The following is a 22,940-nucleotide window of genomic DNA, read 5'->3' as shown; positions in this document are numbered from 1 at the left end:
TGAAAGGAAGTTTTTTTTCTCTCTGTGTTCACCTCTTCCGTAGATCCTCCGAAAAACTTCATGTTTCCAGCAGGTCGATAACCCAGCTCATCGTTACTAGTAATTTTTGTTCAATTAGCACAATTCAGAATTTTTCTTAAAAGTAAAACGTTGAAAAGATGTGCTGATGAATGATATCAAGGAACGGCAAGCTTCACTACCAAAAAAGAATCAATGATTATTTTTTTATCTCAACATAATTTCCCATAATTACTATTACAACTATACAATGGGCTCAAAATCCAGAAGATATAGGAGAAAGGAAGAATGCCTAGCAATCTTACTTATCGGCATGCATACTTTCACAAAAGAAACAAAGGTTGCTTTTATTCCTGAGCGCTGATAAGCATAGTTCAAATAATATGCCTCTCTCTCTCTCTCTCTCTCTCTCTCTCTCTCTCTCTCTCTCTCTCTCTCTGAAAAAAGCAATAATCAACAATATCTGTTGTTGGGTCGAATGACTTTATAAACATGCTAAACATCAGCATTTAACCCAATAAATTTAATAATAATGGTTTAAAACAGAACTGGAGTATATCTCTTATCTTTTTATAAAATGATCCAATTTTATTTACTAAACACATTTTTATTAATAATGTACATGTATGAATGGTATAAACTGTTGTTTTGAGATGTATAAACCTTTTTCTTGAAGGTCTCTTATAGCGGTTCATGCGTTTCTTATACTTCACTTGTTAAGTGTCTCATAGTCAGAAGGAAATAGTTTGATGAAATGAGTGGTTCAAAATAAAATAAAATTTCATGTTCAGCTCCGCATTTGCCCCGAGCAGAGAACAAGGCCTCGGGGTCTGTCTAGGAAAATGGGCCTCTTAAAGTGGGAACCGGTATCACCCTGTTACTACTAATTATTGTTTTAGTTCAATCAAAATTCAGTTAAAACAGTCCATTGCAATGATACCTGGTGACAGACTATTTAAAAAAAGAAGAAAATAAATTTTATTTTGGGGCTTCAGCGCCTTGAATAACAAAAAGTACAAAATTTGGCACAACTTGTATCAAAATGAAACATACACATACACAAAATAAGAAGGGAAAAAATTAACAGAAAATTAACCATCCTCGATGTTAAATGGTAAGGGCAAGGTTTTTTACGACCCATACTGAGGAGCCGGTGGCAAGGCAATTGGAGGTTGCGGGTTTATATGGGTTTTTGTTGTTGATTAAAGTTGATAATTACAAGACATTGTGTTGTTTATTAATTTAGCCCATAATTCTTTTAACTGTGTTTGCGTCTATTTCACTTAAGTTCGGAGGCTTTTTACTGAGTGGGGAAAAGGTTGAAATCCTTACTTGACCCCCACCCAAAAAAAGAAAAAGCATTTTGGCACAGAAAATAAAAATGTTAAAAAACATCTCGGTAAAGCATGCAAGGGTACAGAAGTTGCCTTCCATAACATTCAACCAAACAAATTTCACTTTCAAATCTGTATTCTTTTCTTAATCAATATACATCCTTTAAATATTTAAATGTTTTTATGCATTCTCCAAGTGCACCTCCTGTTTGACTGGGTCAAGTATGGTTTTTCAGCAGAACAATTTTTTTTTAACAAATTAAAATTAAAATATACCACAAATTATAAGGCTACAAAATAAGCAAACAAAATAGAAACCTTTGAGTGTTGAAGGTCTTCTCAAATACAAGGTTTTGAAATTTGATGGATGACGTGACTATAACACCCTGGCCTCTACAATAAATAAATATTTAAAAATTGCCAACATAGAATTTGGATCAACATTTAAAACCCAAACTCTAGTATTTCACATTAATTAAATAGCACCATTGAGAATAATTTCATTTTTTAACCTGAGCAAGATCCGATCTGAGAAGTTTGCACACGTTCCCTTATAACAAAGGTGTATAAATTAAATAATCTTACACATGCTGGTATTATAAAAGAAATAAATCACATTCCAAACATGTAACAACATATTCCCAGAATAAAAACAAGCATATATACAATGTATACATATTTTAGAAAGAAAAAAACAATTATTACTGCAGCAAAGCCTGGAAAGGTTATGCTTCAAGTTAAAAAAGAATTAAGTAGAAACTAAAAAATAAGTCTGTGTGAACTTGAGTAATACGGGTAACCACTGTATAATACGATATTCTGGGACACGGCGATTTAAGGAACATCTCCGGATAAACGTTTCAACGCTTTGTGATTGGACATCACCACAAATGGAAGCACATCAAGTTTTATTTTTGATACTTTCCAATTTTAGAGTCATATGTCGTATCAAATTTGCCCGGAGAATTTCCACATTTTAAAAAGAAAGTTTTGCATAATATTGCAGAAGAAAGTTAAACATGGATATCTTGGGGAAAATTATATTCCCTTTGTTTAATGGTGCTTAGTGATGACAAATAAGAACATTCAATACATATCAATATATATATGAAAAATTCTTTTATTACAATATATCTCTTTTATTATAAAAATATGTTTATTTTTGGAATTTTTTATGAGGTCTTTGTTTTGAACACCACAGATCACATAGCACGGCATTTTTTTTTAAATTTTTTATAGGAATATGACAATCATACAGTGGTTACCTGTATTACTATCATTCATGTTTAAAACATAAACAAATAAATTACTTTTATGTACACCAGTCATAATCCTTAAAGGACAGACAATTTTCTTTCGATTAGCTGAAGGGAGAATATGGGCATGTTTGTGTATTTTGTTTGTATTTCTGTCTGACTTGACTTATTGTTTTTTTTCTCGTGTGTACTTGTAATTAATTTTAAATATATCAACAATTTCTTTTAATATTCAGTCCAATTTTTTTATTATTAACGAGCTCAAAAGAGGTAAATTATAAACAGTAGTAATTTGTTTCAGCAATAGAAATATAATAAATTGCGCGTTTCCCAATGTTACATGGGAGGTCTTAAATTGAAATATTTACAAAAATATTACAATCTTAACTTTAAGTGACTGAAATAAATAAACCTTATTATCAATTAAACAAATTTCATTCGCATCAACAGTGAAACATGCCTGCCAATCGTTTACATTTTTTTTTTTTTTTAATTATAATATTGGCTTACAAATTTCACATTATCATAAAAATAGAATATAACGAAAACACAAGTATTTACAAACGAACTTTACTTAATCACTTAATTCAAAACAATATAAAATCTTTAGGTAATCACATAACAAAATAAAAGATTGATACATTATTGATTGCAACACAGCATTTTGGTTATAAAGAAAGAAGTATATTTAAGGGCAATGAAATAAAAAGAAATTCAAGGAGTCTACCAAATTTACTAGTTTTGTGAAAATCTTTCAACTTTTCTCAGTCTTACAGCATCATCACCAGGAGGGGGTTGATTGCTAACAGCACGAACTGACTCTCCGCTGTAATTAACAAAAAACAATAAACATCAAATAAACAAAGTTATTCATATTTTTCTTATTTAAGTAACGCATTAAATAGACTCAAAGACTAAAAGCAAAACCGGACACTTTTATTTGATTAATTTCCATAATAACTAGGTATTAAGATTAATAGTTGACAAAATAAAATTTAATTATAAATTTATAATTTAATAATTGACTTAAAATTAAAATTCGAAAAAATTGTGTATAATTAATTGAGTATTTATATATTTAATAGAAGCTGATAAAATTTAGTATTAATCTAGAATCACACCTGTGAATCGTACACAGTCCCGCTAATCTAGGACAATCATTAATAAAAAGTGTTTCTATATGAAGCCGCGATTTGCTTATAATTAGAATAAAATTGGGTAGTCGAAGTGAGAAGTTTGTGGCATGGACGATCGAGGTCACGATAGCTCAAGTGGTAGAGCAGCGGCATATTGAGCCGAAAGTCGTGGGTTCGAATCCCGCCTGACACAAATTTTTCATTTCGAAAAAAATTGTGTATAATTAATTGAGTATTTAAAAACAACATTATTAACTTGTTTTTTACCTTTATAGAGTAACTAATCTTTTTACCATTTTTAGATGAACAATTAAGAAAATCACCAACTCATAGCCATTATTTAGTAGGTGTGTCACGCTGTACCATCCATGATGGTCTAGAGCGGTTTAGGACCACAGAAAGTCGCAATTGAAGAGAGGGTACTGGTCGACCATATACGATGACTAGAAATGATAATTTTATTGCTATGGACCTATCATTTAACGGCTTCCTTGATAGTGTGAGCTCTAAGACAGTTATCAGAAGGCTTCGTGAGAATAGCCAAGAAATTTCGACATGTCCAGCATCAGGTTTTGTACTACTGGAGAAGCATCGAGTAAAAAGGTGACTATTGCAAATGAGCATCTCACTCGGACACTTGAACAATCATCTGGGGGGGGGGATGAGTGCCGGTTTCTCGGACCGTATGTGTAGAAAACGTGAAAACAATTTACGGGGTGGAATCAAATACCCAACTGATTAACATACAAAATGGATTTTTGACTGCACTAAGGTACATTGAGTAAGTTCTTCTGGAAGCTGTGGTCCCATTCGCTTCATTATTGGGGACAACTTCAAACAGCATTACTTTAAGGATGTAGGGATTACCACCTTGCATTGGACAACACGTTCTCCTGACATGAATCCTGTAGAACACCAATGGGACATGATAATGAAATGGGTTACGCATCGTTCACCACCACTGACAAGCACTGATCAGCTTCAATCAGCTTGTGTTGAAGAGTACCATGTATACACGGACAATTACTACAATAGTATTGCATTGAAAATTTATTGAAGTAGAAAATTTGTATTTGTGGTACTACGCGGAAGAATGAATTTCCAGAGGAACTGAACGATCTCAGACTGAAAATCGGTAAATCTGTTTTCGGTATAAAGGAGAGGTATAAGTTCTCAAATGGAAAGGAAAACGAGATGTTGCCACCATGCATAATGCCAATATCATCGAGACTAGAAAAATAAATAAAAAACTAGACAGAAAGTTCAAAAGCTTGAGTTCATAATGAAATACAATCTACATACGAAAGGTGTTGATCTTGCTGATCAATATCTTTCGTATTATTCATTTTTATGAAAATCTATCAAATGAACAAAAAGAGTTTTTATGTTTCTTTTACATTGCACACTCTTCAATTCAAATATTTTATATCGAAAGCTCAATCCAAATATCAAAATAATTTTTTCGAAATTTTTACTAACTTTTATTTAGAAATCGTGAGATGCAGTCTGGTGTGATGTAGGTTTCAGAAAAGCATTTTCTTTATCGTGCCAACGTTTCGATCTTTATTGAGATCATCTTCAGGGCCTGTGATTTACAAACATTGTTTACATATTACAATTACATTTTGGATGTGGAAAAGTGAATTTATACAATGCAACATATATTTTTTATATATTCAATTTCAAAGTATTTCTACTCACTCAAAGTGTTTGTCTTCTGTGTAATTGTGCCATTCTTGCGTGTCGTGTCGAGAGTGCTAGTGAGATTTTTGCTGTTTTATGTTAATATACGTTGGATTTTGAAAGGGTGGGGAAGGAAGTCGGTATAGAAAAGACATTTTTGTATAAGGCGTCGGCTTCTTTTCACCTCAAAGAAGCCGACGAAGGGAAAAAATGTGTTGGTAATGGTTCGGCCAGATTATCCTTTCAGGAATATATAGAACGGGATAATTAGGAAAAGGAAAGCTAAATTGTTGGGAAATTAGACTATGTGAAAAATATTTGATGTGTGGAATGTAATGTGATGATATAGGTATGTTATCTGTATTGAATTTGATTAATGATATTGGCGTAGCTGCGACTGAGTTTACATGTATCTGTTCTGTAATTGATGCTGTGTTTATCTCTGTTGATATAAACCATTTCTAAGAAATTATGTTTATGCTTGTTTTGGTCTGTATATAATATTTTTGGATTTTTGAAGTTGAAATTGTGTTGGTGTTCAAGATGGTGGGTAGCGAGTCCTGTAGGATTTTGCATATGGATATGATTGCAAAAAATAGCAAAATCTCACTGGCACTCTCGACACGACACGCAAGAATGGCACAATTACGTAGAAGACAAACACTGAGTGAGTAGAAATACTTTGATTGAATATATAAAAAATATATTTTGCATTGTATAAATTCACTTTTCCACATCCAAAATGTAATTGTTATATGTAAACAATGTTTGTAAATCCCAGGCCCTGTAGATGATCTCAATAAAGATCGAAATGTTGGCACGATAAAGAAAATGTTTTTCTGAAACCTACATCACACCAGACCGCATCTCAAGATTTCTAAATAAACATCGATTAACGGTCACTAATCACCACACATTTTTACTAACTCTGGCAGAAGAAAGGCTTGTTTCTGCTACCGAACATCATGATCTTGAAAATATACCAAGTACTAGCTCAATAGCAGTGGGTCGAGCACATCATCATGATCCTCTTTACAGGCTTTCAGGTGACTTATCAACACACCAGTTGGGAAGGATCGTAGTCAGGAAAATCAACATATCCACAAAAATGTTGGAAACGTTGAGATACTATATAAATATGCAAATTATATAGTTCCTTTATGCAAAATTCGTTGTTTTACTATTAATCATATTAAACAGAAATATTAAATTTTATTTTTCAGCTTTGTAATCCCAAAATACATGTAATATAGTGAAATAAACAAAGCAAAATCATTTCAAGTAGTCTATTATTCAATATATCTACCTATATATGCCAAAGCAAGTATAAATAATTATGAAGGCTATTGAATGATATAAAACAGGGGAGTCTCTCGAGGTCTCCTATGGTTCATGGTGGCGGTCAGCTTGGTCGGCTGCGCACTGCCAACGGGTTGGTGTCCCTTCCGGGATCCGGTCAACACGTGGCTGATGGCTCAGCCAAAGCCAAAAATACATATATATTTATTAATTTAAACAGCGCACATTGATATTTCCAAATATATTTTATGTTTTTTATCTTTGCCTTAACAATACGAGTTTGCGGCAACCAGGTTCAAAATTTCATTATTTTTGCGGGTTCTCGGTATCAGAATTGTAAATGATCTGCTGGTCGCGAATGTGTTAATTGGTTTTGCAGATGCTTCTGACCAGTCATTTATTTGCACATTCAACACCATTATTTTCCCCGAGACAAAAATCAGCAAAACTTAATGAATTTAATGCCATTCGAGGATGAGTAGGTGGTCAGCTATGCACAGCTGTCATGTAACACTCAGCATCCCATCCTACATCCTGGTAAGTCACAGTTTGTTGCTTTACTTATCGACCACTACCACATTGTGCAGTTACATGCAGACCCTCAACAACTTCACCCCTGTTGCATCGTCATTATTGCATCACATCTGTTCTACAAGTAATCCGCTAATGCACTCACAAATGTCACCGTTGTCATCATCTGAGAATAAAGAGCTATCAAATTCATGAGCTCGCTTCCCCCATCTTGCTTCACCCAAGAGCGAGCATTCGTGCGAGTCGGGGTTGACTTCACTGTCCTGTCGTTTAAGAGAGTCCGTGCATATGAACAGCTTATATCTGCATCTCAGTTTGAGTACTAAAGCTGTACATGTAAGTAGTACCCCAGCTTACTACCAATGCCTTCCCAGCATCCTCGGACAGATTCCCAGCTTGTAGAACTTTCCCAACTGAAATCCTGCTAGATAACGGACGAAACTTTATAGGAGCTGCCTTAAATAGCAATGGTGGAAAGGTAAGCAGACACAAAATGTAGTCCTTACTCATCTTAATCCCCGCGATATACATTGGACACACATGCATCCTCACTCCAGGATCATTTCATCACTGGAGCCCCCTGGTATCAAGGTTTTAAGAATCACTGTTTTATGTTGTTTGGCTAAATAAGTTTTTGATATGATATTTACATTTCCGCTATATATATTATTACCTGTCAGTAGTTACGCTATTAGCAGAAGGCGAAGGTTCAGGTTCTAATTCTTCTAATTCAGTGCTCTTTGTTTGTTTTGGGGCTTCCCTATTTTCACCTGTAGCAAATTGTGCCAAGGTTTCTTCTGATGGTTTTGGTTCATTTTCAGTAGTGCGAAGATCGCGATTTAAGCCAGCTGCTAGATTGTTTTTGTTGGTAGATGGGAAAGCGTCAGAATTGTCTGGCACGTTATCAGAAGTGCAAGTGCCACGGCTTGTAGATGAACCCTGGTACATATTGTCATACATCTGACTGCAAACAAAAATAACATTGGTTTCAGGAATAAAACAAAATTCAAGAGATTCAAAGCATGCAAGGTAGGTAAAATAAAATTATAAGTATGAACAGACATAATTAATTAATTTTTTTAAAAATTCATACCTAGCAGCGACAGCCGCTGAATATTGCTGCATCATTACCACAGATGCGTCTAAGAGGCACTGAATATTTTGTAAACAACGAAGACGTGCTTCAATCCCTTCTCTAGTTCGTTGTTCCAACTGGCGTAATTCTTCATCGCTAAGGCCTTGAGTAGGGGGCATAGGAGGAGGGATATCTACAGAAGAATAAGAAATACATTATAAGCATGATACAAAAAAATTATCACTGTATGTAAAATAAACATGTACTTCACTGATCTGCCAAAAAGCAGAAGCATATAAAGAAATATTTTGTGGCTATCTTACTGTCAACCTAGTTATTGGTACTAAGCACCTATACTAAAAAAAAATCATTTAATTGCTGCTTAAATTGCTTTAATTTCTAAAGAAAAGTGCACTTTCAATTGCACGTAGGAGTCAATCCAAAATAGATCTGTCACTCCACTGATAGAAAAATAGCAAGTAATTAATTTTCAAATATATTTTAAATATTGAGTGTAGGCATAATTAATATCGATAAAAGAGACGTTAATGCTTATGATTCTTGTACAATTTTGAATCTACTGCAAATGACATTGAAAAATTTCCTAAGGAACAGGCAATAAAAATGGAACACAACTTACTAAATAACATATATGGAAATGGTGGAGGACGGAAAAATGGTACGTTCTCGCCCCCTCCTGGTGCTTGCTGTTGAGATGGACTAGAGACATTGGGTGGTGGTTGACTCGGCCTTTCATCATCTCCACGAGGAGTCGGTTCATTAGCTAAGCAGATAATAACAACAATTGAATTAGTTAAAAATAAATTAGTCGTGGATATCAGTTTAAAAAGTATTATATTAATTGAATGCAATTGTATTAGCTTATTTTTTGGAACTGGCTGCATTTAAATGTATATGCATTCCAAAAATAACCATTGTCAGTTATTAAATATCTTAAAAAGTTAGGCTAATTCCACAAAAACAACCATTGTCAAATACAACATAAATAAATAATTTGTCGCCGAGAATCAAATAGATTACACGACATTTGAAAAATGGCAAAAAGGAGGGAAAATTCAAAAGGTGGGGTTGAGATGAGAAGTTAGTGTCCAAGTGGATCGAAGTCACGATAGCTCAAGTGGTAGAGCAGCGGCGTATCTAGCCGAAGAGCGTGGGTTCGAATCCCGCTCGTGCCATTGACTTTTTCATCTCAACTAAAAACCTTAATTAATTATAAGATATTAATTGGTCGAGGTGCATCATTCTAGAACGTCTGTAACGAATTTGTTAATGTATAGATCTTTTGTACTTTTAATCCTGGAGACTAAGCTAGTGCTCTTTCAATCACTTAAGAAGAGAATATGAGCATCATGATGGAAGAGTCTCATAATAAGGGTAGTGAGGAGGAATGAGGTCTTACTTTTCATGTTTTGTGCATTAATTTTTTTTTTTTAATTTCTTTTTTTTTAGTTTTCGTTCCACAGTCTCATTCAAAAACAATCTTAGTCAAGAGGTTTCCAGTTCAAGGTGCCATTGCAACACGGTATGCATTTGAAGAAGAAAAAAATTTTGAAAACCTGTTAAATGGTCATCAAGTATACATTCCATGGGTTTTATATAAAAAATATAAATAGTAAACAGTTTTTTCGTTCTCCTGATTTTTTTTTTTTTACATTTTTTACATTGGTTGTTTTTGTAATGAAGTCATAAATTGTCCAATTTCTCCTGGGCCTCAGGAGCATACTTTGAACTGTCGAGTACCACATATGGCCTGCCACAGGAGGATCTGCACTAATTTTTAAGAAAGGAAGAACACACCAGAGATTAACATGTCTAACCGGGTGTGAAACCCAATAGTTCTGCCAAAACTAGCTTATTATATATATCAGAAAACTACTTTGCACTATTGCTTTCAAAAATAAACTTATTTTGATGCTTATTATCAAAAATTTCAATATTTTTAAATGTAGAGAAAAATAAAAGGTTATATTTACAAACAATTTAGTGCTTCTAATGGAAACCCTATTAAATCGTTAAAACTGAGCAGTATAAGGCAAATTTCTATATTATATTTCTGTACATCTATACCTAAGCCCCTATTAACCCGAGTTTTGGTGATGATCACCAATAAAATGATCATCACATTTTACTTTGGCAAAATATTTACATATAATTATACCGTTATTTTAGCATTAATTTATTATTTCTATCAAAACTGACGTTACAAATCAAAATTAAATATACTGAAATAATTTTAGCCCATTACATGTCTATCTCATGTTCACGATATAATGTGTTTGTAAATTTGCCTGTATTCTTTTGTCAATTTTTTTTTTTTTTTTTTTTTTTTTGCACTTCTAGCTCTATTTGAGACTAGGTGGATTTTGTTTTTTCCATAACCTAGAGCTTTCTTATGAGACCTTCTCCTTCAAGAAAGGTTCATTTTTACCTGAAATAACGTCTACTATTTTTCCTATGTTATTTTCTTTCAATTTTATGCAAAATTGAGAATTTATGTCTTTAAAAAAAATGACTTTTTAATTTGTTTTTATGAATGAGTTCCAGAAGGACTGTAGTCGACCAGGACCAGCACCCAGGAAGATACCTTGATTCACAAGATTTGCTTAGTTTTTAAATTACTTTTTTTTCGTAAACAATTAAACATTTTTTATAAACTGTTATTTTAGTTTATTTTTTTATAATTACATGCAATTACCTACATACAAAAAGTGGGTCAAATGTTAATGAGCAGGTATTACCTATTCGCCCTAACCCATTGTAATCCAACATTCATTTCTTTGATTGTGTTTAGTATATTATATCAAATCTATTTCAGAGAGTAGTTATTACTTATTCTTTCCTCCCCTCCATTTTATAAGAAACTGGAAGAAGGCTTCAATTTCGGCTTCAATTTCCACCAATGCCCCTCGACATTTTGGGAAATTAATAGAAATGAAGAATAGTGGAGTGAGTGCGGGGTTCAATCCTTTTTAAAAAGATAATTCCTACTCACAGTAAGTTACTATAACTATCTTTTTAAAAAGGATTTTGGGAAATTTGTTTGAAAGGATCAGAAAGAGGTCTAAAAATAAATTCCTGCCATAAAGGAGGGCTGCTCGTCTATTGGAACCGAACTAGGACAGCCGTTCAACAGCCGAACTATTTGACCAGAGGACCGGCAATATGGCCGAACGCCATCGTCCACTGTAGCCAATTTTTGTCAGTTCACGACACAGCCCAAATGGATGTAGAAGATTTGTTGCTGCTTGAAAATTCTTTGTTTTCATACAAATGGAGGGAAAGAAATAAAAATATTGAAAGTTTATAAAGCTATACTCGACTACAGCTTGCACTAGACATATCTCCAATGATAGAGCGGATCATGCATGTCCCAAAGAGCCTGGTTCTCCTCAACAGCACTTAGCAATTTTTTCGCAATCCATCGAAATGAAAACGAAACTAAAAGGTAAACAAAAAGTAAAGAACGGCGTTAAACAATGGTGAGCATTTGATGTCACGTGGTTGACAGCTGAATTCAAAGTAACAATTCGGCTGAATAGGACTGGAAAATCCAACTTTATTTGGATCGGAACGTGCTTCGGCCATGCATGGCCCTTCACGACCGAGCAAATCTAATGGACACGTGCTCATTCGTTTCTTCGCTTTTAGATCATCCGGCCCTATTCGGCCGTGCAATGGACGATCAAGTTCGGCCGAAAACTGTTCTAGTGGACGGCCTACCTTAACGTCTTAAATTGATGAGATGTCAAACCACTTTACAATACTTTTTTGTACCATAATCAATTAGAAAAGCCATGGGCTATGCCAGGATACGAACCCAGAACCTCCAACGTGGCACGTACTAGTCGATGGTTAGGGATGGATGATGATTCCCATTCCCCATTCCCTAACCAGTCGACCACTGTGGTCCCCAAAGGGTCAGACAAAATTATAAATTATTATTTGATCAATGCAACAGCAGTCATTAGTAAAACTTCAACTTAGGCATAAAGCATGACAAAAAATATTTAAACAAACCTGGTTGGGCATTCTGCATCCATTGAAAATTTCCTGGAGGTGGTTGTTGTTGTTGTTGCTGCTGCTGCGGCGGCGGCTGCTGCTGCTGTTGTTGTTGTTGCTGCTGCTGTTGTTGTTGTTGCTGCTGCTGCTGCTGCTGTTGCTGGTGGTGGTGGTGGTGGTGGTGGTGTTCACCCCTTGGAGGATTCGGTGGATTCGGAGCAGCAGCAGCAGGATTTCCAGGAGTTCTCAAGATATTTAATCTACAAGTAGGACAAGTCTGTTGCCTTTGGAACCACGATCTTAAGCAAGAAGTATGGAAAATGTGGTTGCACGGTAGTTTTTTCGAGGCTATAAGTACAACAAAAAATTATAAACATTTGGTATTAATTATAAGGAAAAGAGGATTAAACAGCTTACCAGAATGCATTTCTTCTCTACATATAATGCATACATTATCTGCAGCAGCAAGCTCTTCTGCAGTAGCATCTGGGTAAAGGGTGTTCATATTGTTTATTGCCCTTCGTGACATTATCACATCATTCATGGCTTTCTTAAAGGCTCTATAAAAATGTATACTCATCAGTTACGATTGTAACTATATTTTTCAGTTTGGAAGAAATATCATACGAGTTTATACACAAATAGCAAAAATACTCACCTAACTGTAAAATACATAGGCCTGAATGCAAACAAAGGCAATGTATAAATTCTAACCATAATGAACACAAAGGCAAAGTACAGTAGGACTTTGATGAATCCTGAAATAAAAATAATAAATGAAATTGATCAGATGGTTTGCTAATGGATGAAATCATATCAATCAAGTTATCATGTAATCATCATTATAAACTGCTCTTAGGGGGAAAAAAAAAACGAAATATATATACATGAATAATAATAACTTGTGTTTAAATGTTTGTAAATGTTCTTAACTCAGTCATGGCGCATGAATACAAGTCCATTTACAAACAGTTAAAGCTAATGAAATATACTTCATTAAAATGCAATATGTTTAGGTAATGAGTATGAAAACACATACTGCTAGAATAAAATACGATTGTTTATTAGTAGATTGTTGATATTGCAAGTAGCAAAATAAATTACCATATACTGGATTAAAATTAGTAAATGAGTTATTCAATTCAATTTCCATTGCAATCAGACAATAACTTGATAGTAAAAGTGCATAAAGTAGATCATACTCACCCATAACAAGTTCTGTGTACAGAAGAAACACAGCTTTATTTTCCCATGGTAATTCATGGAAGTCATTAATGTGGAATGCATACTTTATTATTATATTCATTATAATCGTTAGAAGGATGGCGTACTCAAAGCCAAATACTAGTTGAACCGAGGCACCCTTTACTAATGTCGACTGGTAGGCATGAAGTACGAATGCCATGTCCAGGGTTCCAAGCAGTAGTAAAAGAGCTTTGAAAAGGGAAATTTTCAAATATAATTTTCAATTTTAACTTGTGACAAATGATATAAAATACTTACATATTATCCGTACATGAAATAACCAAGAAATTACTGGACTTCTTTCCATCTGGAAGCGATTATAATTTATATATCTTATAATTATTACAATTATTATCAATAACTTACAAAATCTACTCTTTCATCGGCCAACCAATGGAACGATTTTAGGAAAAGAAGTAGAGTAAAGAGAGCTACAAACTTTGGACTGAAATCATCCCTAAACACTGTAAAAGCTAGGCATGTTTCTGTTACTGCGTACCATGACCTTTCCATTAGATGCTAGAAGACAACATACAGGTCACACATGACAATCTTTTACGATATGTTTCAGTTATATTTAATTACCTCTAACTCGACAGGACGTAGCTCTCCAAAAAACAACCTCCTCATAAGTTTGCCGGTTAGAATCACTAATATAAACGCTTGAATATAAATCACCTGTAATTAAGACAAATTTAAGTTGTTTTTGATTTTTAAATCAAAATAATTATTTGAGTAACACAAGTTTAAATGATGAAATTTTTAACAAAAAGATTATTTCATTGTTGATTCATCCTTATTTAAACTACTAACTTAATCTGACGCTATTGTTTTCTTCTTCTTATGAACTTAAAAAAAGAATCCAACTGACAATTTTTTTTTTTTTTTTCAAATCCTTTAATCATTTGATAAGTAGTAAGATTTTCTCTTTTGGTCTGTGGGGGTAAAACTTGTTTGTTAAACATCTTTCCTTGGCAATGTGCAAAATTGTAATGATAGCTGTTGTAAGGCATTGGGGTGGAATAGGAGAGATACTCATCAAAACTAATTAGTTTTCAATATGACAATTATTAAAGAACTGCTTAAAACTTGCAACATTTTTTCTAATCTCTTTCACAAAAGAAGTATAACTTGTAAAAAATATAAATATAAAAAATATAAAATTACAANAATTATTTTGATTAAAGAACATTGCTTTAAAGTAACTAGTTTCTTTTTTTTTGTTTAATACCAAAATCCTGCATTATTTTCCGGACAACCCAATATAAACGAAACTAGATTAAAATAAGGCAAAACGAACTTAATGACCATGATCGAAACAATAAGTTACTAATTTGTTGAAGTCATGAAGAGGGGCCAAGAACGAGGTAATTCAGAAAAACACCTTTTTTATTTTTTTGCAAACGTTTCAACCTTTATTAGGATCATCTTCAGGGCCTGGGTAAATTACTTAATATGACACCACAAGAATAGCACTACACTTTATGTGAGTATGAAATACTTGGTTCAAAATTTATATTTACATCTTAATTGTATTATTTCCAATCTGTAGTTTTGTAATTTACCCCGAATAAAGGTCGAAACGTTGGCAAAAAAATAAAAAAGGTAAGAAACTACTAACTGATAATGAACAAAGACGATAAATATCGTACCATGATTCTAGAAAAAAAGTATGTGACCAAGACAAAAGCGTATAGAAAAATGAAACTATTTAATTCTTACTCTTAAGAAATTCATATTTGACACATACATAACATGTTTCATATGATGCAAGCCGCATGAAATAAGGTGCACACAATGGCCCAATTAAGAGTATGGGCATAATTGTTTCAAATTTGCAATATTAAGGAAATTTGTCAAATTTAGTCAAGACAAACTGATGTTTTTTAAACTGAAATTTTACTATAACTAGTTAGTTATTCCATGCCAATAACATTAGCATCATTAACTCCATTCAATCCAACAAAACAATTTTTAAAAACTCAAAGGGCAAAACCTTTTATGTGTCTAAATAAAATGATGCTTGCATTCATTGAATATCAACTTTTTTGCAAACATCAAGAAAATGAAAGGGTTAAACAAATGCAATAGGTAAAAAGACAAATCTATTTTGTTTTTTCACATTGCCAAAAAAAATTAACTATGAACACCACTATTCGTTGTAATACGAAAATCAATGGGGCATTTGGTAAACAATAAAAATAACACAAGTGTATCGCTTGTCGTGAAAAAAATTTCAAATGTATTAAAAAACACAAATATTATCATACATGTACATTATTTTTAACATAAATTCACCGTCTTTCTGTATGTTAAGAACAATTTTTGAATAGAATGTGTAAAAATTACATTGATTTCACATAGATTGCACTTCAAACTACACATTACACAAAATTTAATTTTAAAAAAAAAAGGTAGGTGCATATGACAAACATTAGTCACAATGATAAAAATAAAGGGGAAGGAAGATAAAAGAAATTGCAGCAGGACACAACATAATACAACTAATGGTTAATTAACTAAATGTAAAAAATAACAAACAATAAAACAAACATAAATAAAAACATATCTTAAGCAATATTCTATTAATACAATAGTAGAGAGAATTAAATAAGAACAGAATCTTTAAAATGTATATATAATAAATAATGAAATATTCTGTTTTCAACTAAGAGGCATACAATTGTCAAAATCATTTTGACAAATGAAAAGTCAACATAGTAAGATTGAAAAATAAAAAGAACAAGTTATATTTTAAATAGGAAAATTAATAAAATCCTGTTTCAGTTTGATATTTACAATTTTTCTAATGGTCAGATAATAGGAAACCTTACTCTTAAAAAAAAAATTATGCTTTCAATTGACCTCGAGAAGGACGTGGAGATATGCGTTACTTTGGAAATGATGGGACATTGGAATAAGAGGCATTTTACCTCATTTCCTCAAGGCTATCCAGAGGAACCGAAGGGGACTGTTCAGGGGTCTGTGATTTCTAGGGATTGTTCAAGAGAATGGATGAGCGTTACACTTTTCTTAATCGCAGTGAATGGAACCGATTCAGACGATTACTGTCCATCGTTCACAGGGGTGATGCAGACGACGATAAACATTGATGGAAAAGATAAGGAAAGTGGATTCGCCTTTCTGTGTAGAAAACCGTGTGCATCCACGCCTTTCTGTGTAGAAAACCGTGTGCATCCACTTTTGCAGGCTGAGAAAGGACCACAACCCTCCTCATTTCTGATTGAGTGGCATGTAGAGGTCAGTGAGGTTAATCGATTAACATTTGATCAAAAGTTAAGATGGCAGCTTCACATTGGGAAGAAAAGTGATCATGTCAAAAGTGGACTGGGAGACCGTACTGAAAATGTTTAAATCTCTGCTGTGCTCAACCTTTTTTTATGGTCGCATGGTTTATTCTTCAGCCTGAAAAATGCATCTGCAGAAGCTCGATAGGCTCTACTATCAGGGCATTCAGGCAGTATCGTTCATTTATAACAAGTCAACAAGAAATTTTAAATGAAATGGTAGTTTGATTCTTTTATTCGTCTTGTTCTAGGGATTTTAGTATAAATTTCAAGTATATTTGGTTGTAAATTTCTCGAAAACTGTTATATTAAATAGCACTTTCTGCATCTCAAGTACACAAGGAAAAATATTCAAGAATGGATTTTAAGACTACTGGCTGCAGAACAACGGAACTTAACATTTGTAACGGAAAATCTTTTTATTTATTTTTTTATTTTTTCAGAAAGAAAAAAAGTTTTTTATTCTTTTAAAGGCTAAAATGATAAGACAACATGTATTATTTCCTTGTGCATGTGTGTGTGTGTGTGTGTGTGTGTGTTTTGCTTGTGTGTAAAACAAGGAGTACAGGTGATGATGCATTAATTTGTTTGTTACCCATGAAACAAATAAGTAAAAAAAAAGTGTCTTTGTTTCACCTAGACAAATATTCATTAGGACATCGGTAAACGCATTGATTCTATTTCAGTATATGAGTTATTCCAGTTTACAAATAGACACAGCAGAATGATCGAAATGGCAAAACTATTAAAATTTGCTTTTTTGACATAAAAAATTTTAGTCGGTCAGTCCCTAAAGACTTACTCGAATATGGACTTATTTTGCCCAAATATGACATATCCAGTATTGTCCCAAGGGTGAAGATTTATTAAGATGTAATCAAGCTATTAGTACTATGATGATATTTATGACTTTCGTAAGTAATGAAATTACAAGCCAGAAAATAATTGTATAATAAAACTGTCCGTATATTGCAGAAAGAAAAAACTGAGATGAATCATTCAAATAAATAAAAATAATAATTTTAACAAAATAATAATAATAAACTGTCCGTATATGGAAGAAGGAAAATTTAATTGAGATAAATAGTTCAAAAGTATCAAATTATAGGTTCGTCACCTCACAGACCGCAGGTTGAAATCTCACAATGAGATCATTGATAATTTCAAAACAAGCAAAAAAAATTAACAAAACTGTCCATATATACATATATATTGAAGAAGAAAAAAGTGAAATTTAATTAAGATAAATAGTTCAAACCAGTCTAAATAAATCTTTCGTTCATCTTAGTCTATCTAGGGTTTATACAGTCTTAATATCAGGTAAATCTGGTTGTTAATTTTCACAAAAATTATTATATTAAATTTAACACTCAAGTCAACAAGAAAAAATAGTAATGGATGGATTAAGATTGTTGGCTGCAGAGGTGTGGAACGTAATAGCATTTTATCGGTAAGGATAAAATTATAGGTTTAGCACCTCGCAGACCACAGGAGGAACTCTCACAATGAGATTGATTATTGATAAAACTTTTAAGCAAGCCAAAAAAAAATAACAATAAAACTGTCCACATGTGGAAGAAGTAAAATTTAATTTAAATGAATAGTTCTAATCAATTAAAACAAATCTTTTATTCATCTTGGTCTAGGGTTTTTATGGTCTAAATTTCAGGTATATCTAGTTCTTAATTTTTACAAAAACAATTTATATTAAATTAAGTATTTTTTGCATCTTCAGTATAAACCTCTGCACAAGCCAAAAAAATCATGATAATAATAAAACTCATATAGCTGTCCACATATGAAAGAAGGAAAGGGGGAACATTTAGCTGAAATGAATAGTTCGAATGAATTCAAAGAAACCTTTCACATGGATTGTTCAAGGGATTTTATATTCTATATTTCAGGTGTATCTGGTTGTTAATTTAAAAAAATAAAATAAATTAAAAAGCACTTTTTTGGGTATCAAGTCCACTAGACAAAATCGTCAAGGACGGATTTAAAACCATGACTTCTGGTTGCAGAGCTGTGGAACCTAATGTTATGGTTGGAACCATGGATGAAATCTCACAATGACATTATTGATAAAACTTTTAAGCAAGGAAAATAATAATAATAGATTAATCTTTATGTAAGGTACTGGTTGAAATGAAAAAGTTAGCGGGATTCAATTTCAACCAATACCTTACATAAAGATTAATTAATTGAATGAAGTTATTTGGTCAATCGGACCACGAAATATAGTGGAAATAATAATAGACATGTCTACTTATGGAAGAACGAAAATTTAATTGAGATTATTAGTTCGAATTGATTCAAACAAATCTATTATTCGCCTTGTTCTAGGGTTTTTACGGACTAAATTACAGGTATATCTGGTTGTTAATTTTCACACAAATAACTATTTAAATTAAGCCTTTTTTGCATCTTAAGTTCTAGACTTCTAGACAAGCAAAAAAAAATCATAATAATAAAACTCATAAAACTGTCTATATATGGAAGAAGAAAAATTTAAAACAATTTAAAAACTATGACTATTGCAAAGCTGTAGAACCTAATGTTATGATCTATAGGGATCAAATTAGGTTTATCTCGCAGACTACTGGAGGAATTCTCTCAATAAGATTATTCATAAAACTGTTAAGAAAGAATAATAATAATAAAACTGTCCATGTATGGAAGAATGAAAATTTAATTAAAATTTATTTCAAACAATTCAAACAAAACTTTTATTCAACTTGATTAGGGTTTTTATGGTCTAAATTTCAGGTAAATCCAGTTGTTAATTTTCACAGAAAGAACATAGTAAACTAAGCCTTTTTGGCATCTTAAGTTCTAGACTTCTAAACAAGCAAAAAAAAATCATAATAAAACTCATAAAACTGTTCACATATGGAAGAAGGAAAATTTAATTGAGATTAATAGTTTGTTCAAATTGATTCAAACGAATCTATTACCCTCACAATGAGATTGATTATTGATAAAACTTTTATGCAAGCCAAAAAAATATAATAATAACAAAAAACTGTCCACATGTGGAATAAGTAAAATTTAATTGAGATGAATAGTTCTAATCAACTAAAACGAATATATTATTCACCTTGTTCCAGGGTTTTTTTTTATGGTCTAATTTTCAGGTATATCTGGTTGTTAATTTTCACAAAAAGTATTATATTAAATTAAGCTTTTTTTTTGGGGGGGGGTTATCAAGTCCACAAGGCAAAATCGTCAAGGATGGATTTAAAAACTATGACTGCTGGTTGCAAAACTTAATGTTAACTAATTTGTATGAAAGGTATTGGGTGAGATAAAAAAAAAAGCCAGTGCCACGAGCGGGATTCGAACCCTACTATCTCTTAATGGACTTAATGTTAACTTAAACTTAACTTAATGCTTGGAAGGAAGAATCGTCTTTTTATTTATTTTTGGGGAAAAATAATAATAAGGCTGCATGAATTTATATTATTTACTTTGTGTGTGTATGTGTGTAAAATAACTTTATTTCAATTGTTTGAGTGCACATTTATTCTACTGCAGGTCACATGAAAGATCATCACGATTACGATCGGCTGAGTAAAGTTTACCCTAAGCCTAGACCTGGCTGGTCAGTTTTATAAAAATACCAAGTGCCGAACATAAAATTATATTTTAGACTTGACCAGACCTCTTTTTATCTATTGGGTGGAGGAGGAAAAGTAAAGAGATACATAATTTCCGAAGAGTACTTCGAACAAAAAACAATCTGTTTACTGCTCGGTTGACATCAATGGGACAAATGCGTTCTTAGGCCTAGAGAGAAAAAATACTAAGCAGAGACGTCATGCTAAGTATTTCGTCAAATCCCACGGATTGAAAGCTTTAAATAAATAAATAAATAAATAAAATAAAAGCATGAATAAGACAAATCGAAAATTGAATAAACAATAGGGTGGCTTTGTGGACGCGGCATGTCAAAATGAAAATCTGACGTGTCCCGTCCAGAAGGAACGATATTCTTGACAAAACCGGGCCGTGTGTAAAAGAACTTCGAAAAGGCTTAAGCGACTTAAGAAAAAAAAAGTCCGTAAAGGAATACGAAGGGATAAAAAGAAAATAAATAAATTAAAGTGAGCTAAGAGTGAAAGTGTGTGCTGATATGAAAAAAGGGTCGGTGATAATGCGTCAACGGCATTTGGTTCGAATTAATAACTTGAATACTTACGGCCATGCTTGGATTTGATTTTGTTATGTACACAACAGAAGGGTAAAACTGTTTTTTCTGGTAATAAGCATTTCCGATCACGATAATCGTCAAGACGAGACTAATAACTGTTATTCCTAGATTCCTCATTTTCATTTGTTTTTGTTTTTTCTTTAAATCGGACTGAGACGACTCGTGACAAATCACGCGGCTGGCATTCGAAAAAGAGAAACGGGGACCGGGTCGAACACGCTGCGTTCCGGAGTGGATTCGAACGGATCCCTTGCTAGTGAGAAAAGGGCAAGCCCGTCGGTGTTAAGCCGAACTGACAAACAGAACAGGGCTTCCACTCCACGAACCCGAACTTCACACGTTGGACCGTCGCATTTCCCAGCCGAGTGCGTTTTCCCTCTTTCCACAAAATGGTCGAAATCGTTTTTCCTCTCAGTCGGAAAATGAAAACTATAACGGAAAATTTGCCTTGCACAATTTCCCTCAGAGGGATTTGACTTTAAACGGATTTTTTGTTTGAGGCGCCCCCACCGGTTTTTCGATTTTGTATGCGACGCGCACGGACGCATAGGGTGCGGTTTATCGGCAATTCAAATATTCCCCGCATCACTGAGAGGAAAAACAGTGGCCACCGTTAATATTCTTAATTATCTCTTAAACAATCCTCCATTGATTTTACAACAATATTTGGTCCGTTTTAAAGCATTTGAGGTAAATAAAACAGATAAAATCTCCCACTTGGATTCATTTGGATTTTGTATTCACATGTTTCTAGTAATGTTCTTCACATCACGCTTCTTCCCGGGTTCTCAGATGAGGATTGTGAAATTCTTCTATTTTCCAAAAATTTTGTAATTAATAAGTAATAATAATTAAGTAATCGGATTGTTGTTTTGTTAAGTGACGAGCTAGGCTTTCTAAATATGATTTCCCAGCATACAATCCAGTCTAAAGCTGTTTCTCTAAGGAAAAAGTTGTTGGAAAATTTTATTTGTCTAGACTGGACTAAGTCCCAAAATAGTTCAGCTCCCAAGATCATGTCTATTTCATAATCATTAAAGAATTCAGGATCAGATAAGGTAATTGAAATGGGTATTTGGATTGATTTGCTATTGAGAAACATGGGTGGTTTATAATCAGTGAGCTTATGCAAGATAATAAAGTCAATTGAAGCTTTAAAGCACTTGCACGGGATCTTATGATGGTTGATGCACATTTATTGGATTGGGCACACGATGAGGCTAGTCCGGATATTTCGATTTCACAAAGTTTAGTTTTCAAACCAATTAGACAAGCAGATTTGTAAGACATTAGGTTGATTTGAGATCCTGAATCTAATAAAACTCTACACGGGATATAATCTCCTTCAGGAGTCCGTGCATCAACTATTGCGGTTGAGAGTATGATGGAATAGTTAGGGTTGTTATTTTCATAAGAACCCTTTGATACGTGCGCAACTGATGGGGTGTGGATTGATTTTACACTGTTTTGTTCTTTTACTGGCTGAGGCTCAGGAGATTTATGTCTAAGTCGACCTCAGTGCAAGTAAGTATGATGCGGTTTGTCGTAAAACTTACAGTGAGATGATCTGCATGCTTTCATGGGAGTGGCCAGGCTTCAAACCATTAAAGCAAACACCCATTTCTTTAATTTTAGTATATCGATCCAGAATGCTCATCCCTTGGAATATTGTACAATTGAAAATGTGATGTATGTAGGGTTCCAATCTTTGTAGAGGTCATTAGATGTCTACGAAGATTGGAACCCTACATAGATTATCTGCAGGTCGATCAACAGAAATGTGATGGTTTTGATGACATAGTGGCACCATAGTGTAGTGCTATCC

The 22,940-nt window shown here is 33.2% G+C and overlaps 1 protein-coding gene across 1 annotated transcript; it reads right to left on the bottom strand.

The window, feature by feature from the left end:
* Positions 1-1,470: 1,470 nt before the first annotated feature.
* LOC106672305 (E3 ubiquitin-protein ligase synoviolin B-like) lies at positions 1,471-21,425 on the bottom strand. The gene is made up of 12 exons (XM_014403629.2): positions 21,104-21,425; positions 14,183-14,275; positions 13,964-14,116; positions 13,856-13,904; positions 13,559-13,786; positions 13,011-13,110; positions 12,770-12,912; positions 12,371-12,700; positions 8,973-9,116; positions 8,351-8,525; positions 7,931-8,221; positions 1,471-3,434 (listed from the first exon to the last, which is right to left on the bottom strand). The coding sequence occupies exons 1-12, from the start codon at positions 21,236-21,238 to the stop codon at positions 3,344-3,346; spliced, it is 1,932 nt and encodes a 643-aa protein (XP_014259115.1). The 5' UTR covers positions 21,239-21,425; the 3' UTR covers positions 1,471-3,343.
* Between the last annotated feature and the right edge of the window lie 1,515 nt (positions 21,426-22,940).

The sequence above is a fragment of the Cimex lectularius genome, unplaced genomic scaffold (assembly GCF_000648675.2).
Source record: "Cimex lectularius strain Harlan isolate CLEC.00 unplaced genomic scaffold, Clec_2.1 scaffold313, whole genome shotgun sequence".
Classification (NCBI taxonomy): domain Eukaryota; kingdom Metazoa; phylum Arthropoda; class Insecta; order Hemiptera; family Cimicidae; genus Cimex; species Cimex lectularius.
The sequence above is the reverse complement of the archived record's forward strand: the minus strand, read 5'-3'. Positions and strand labels throughout refer to the sequence as shown.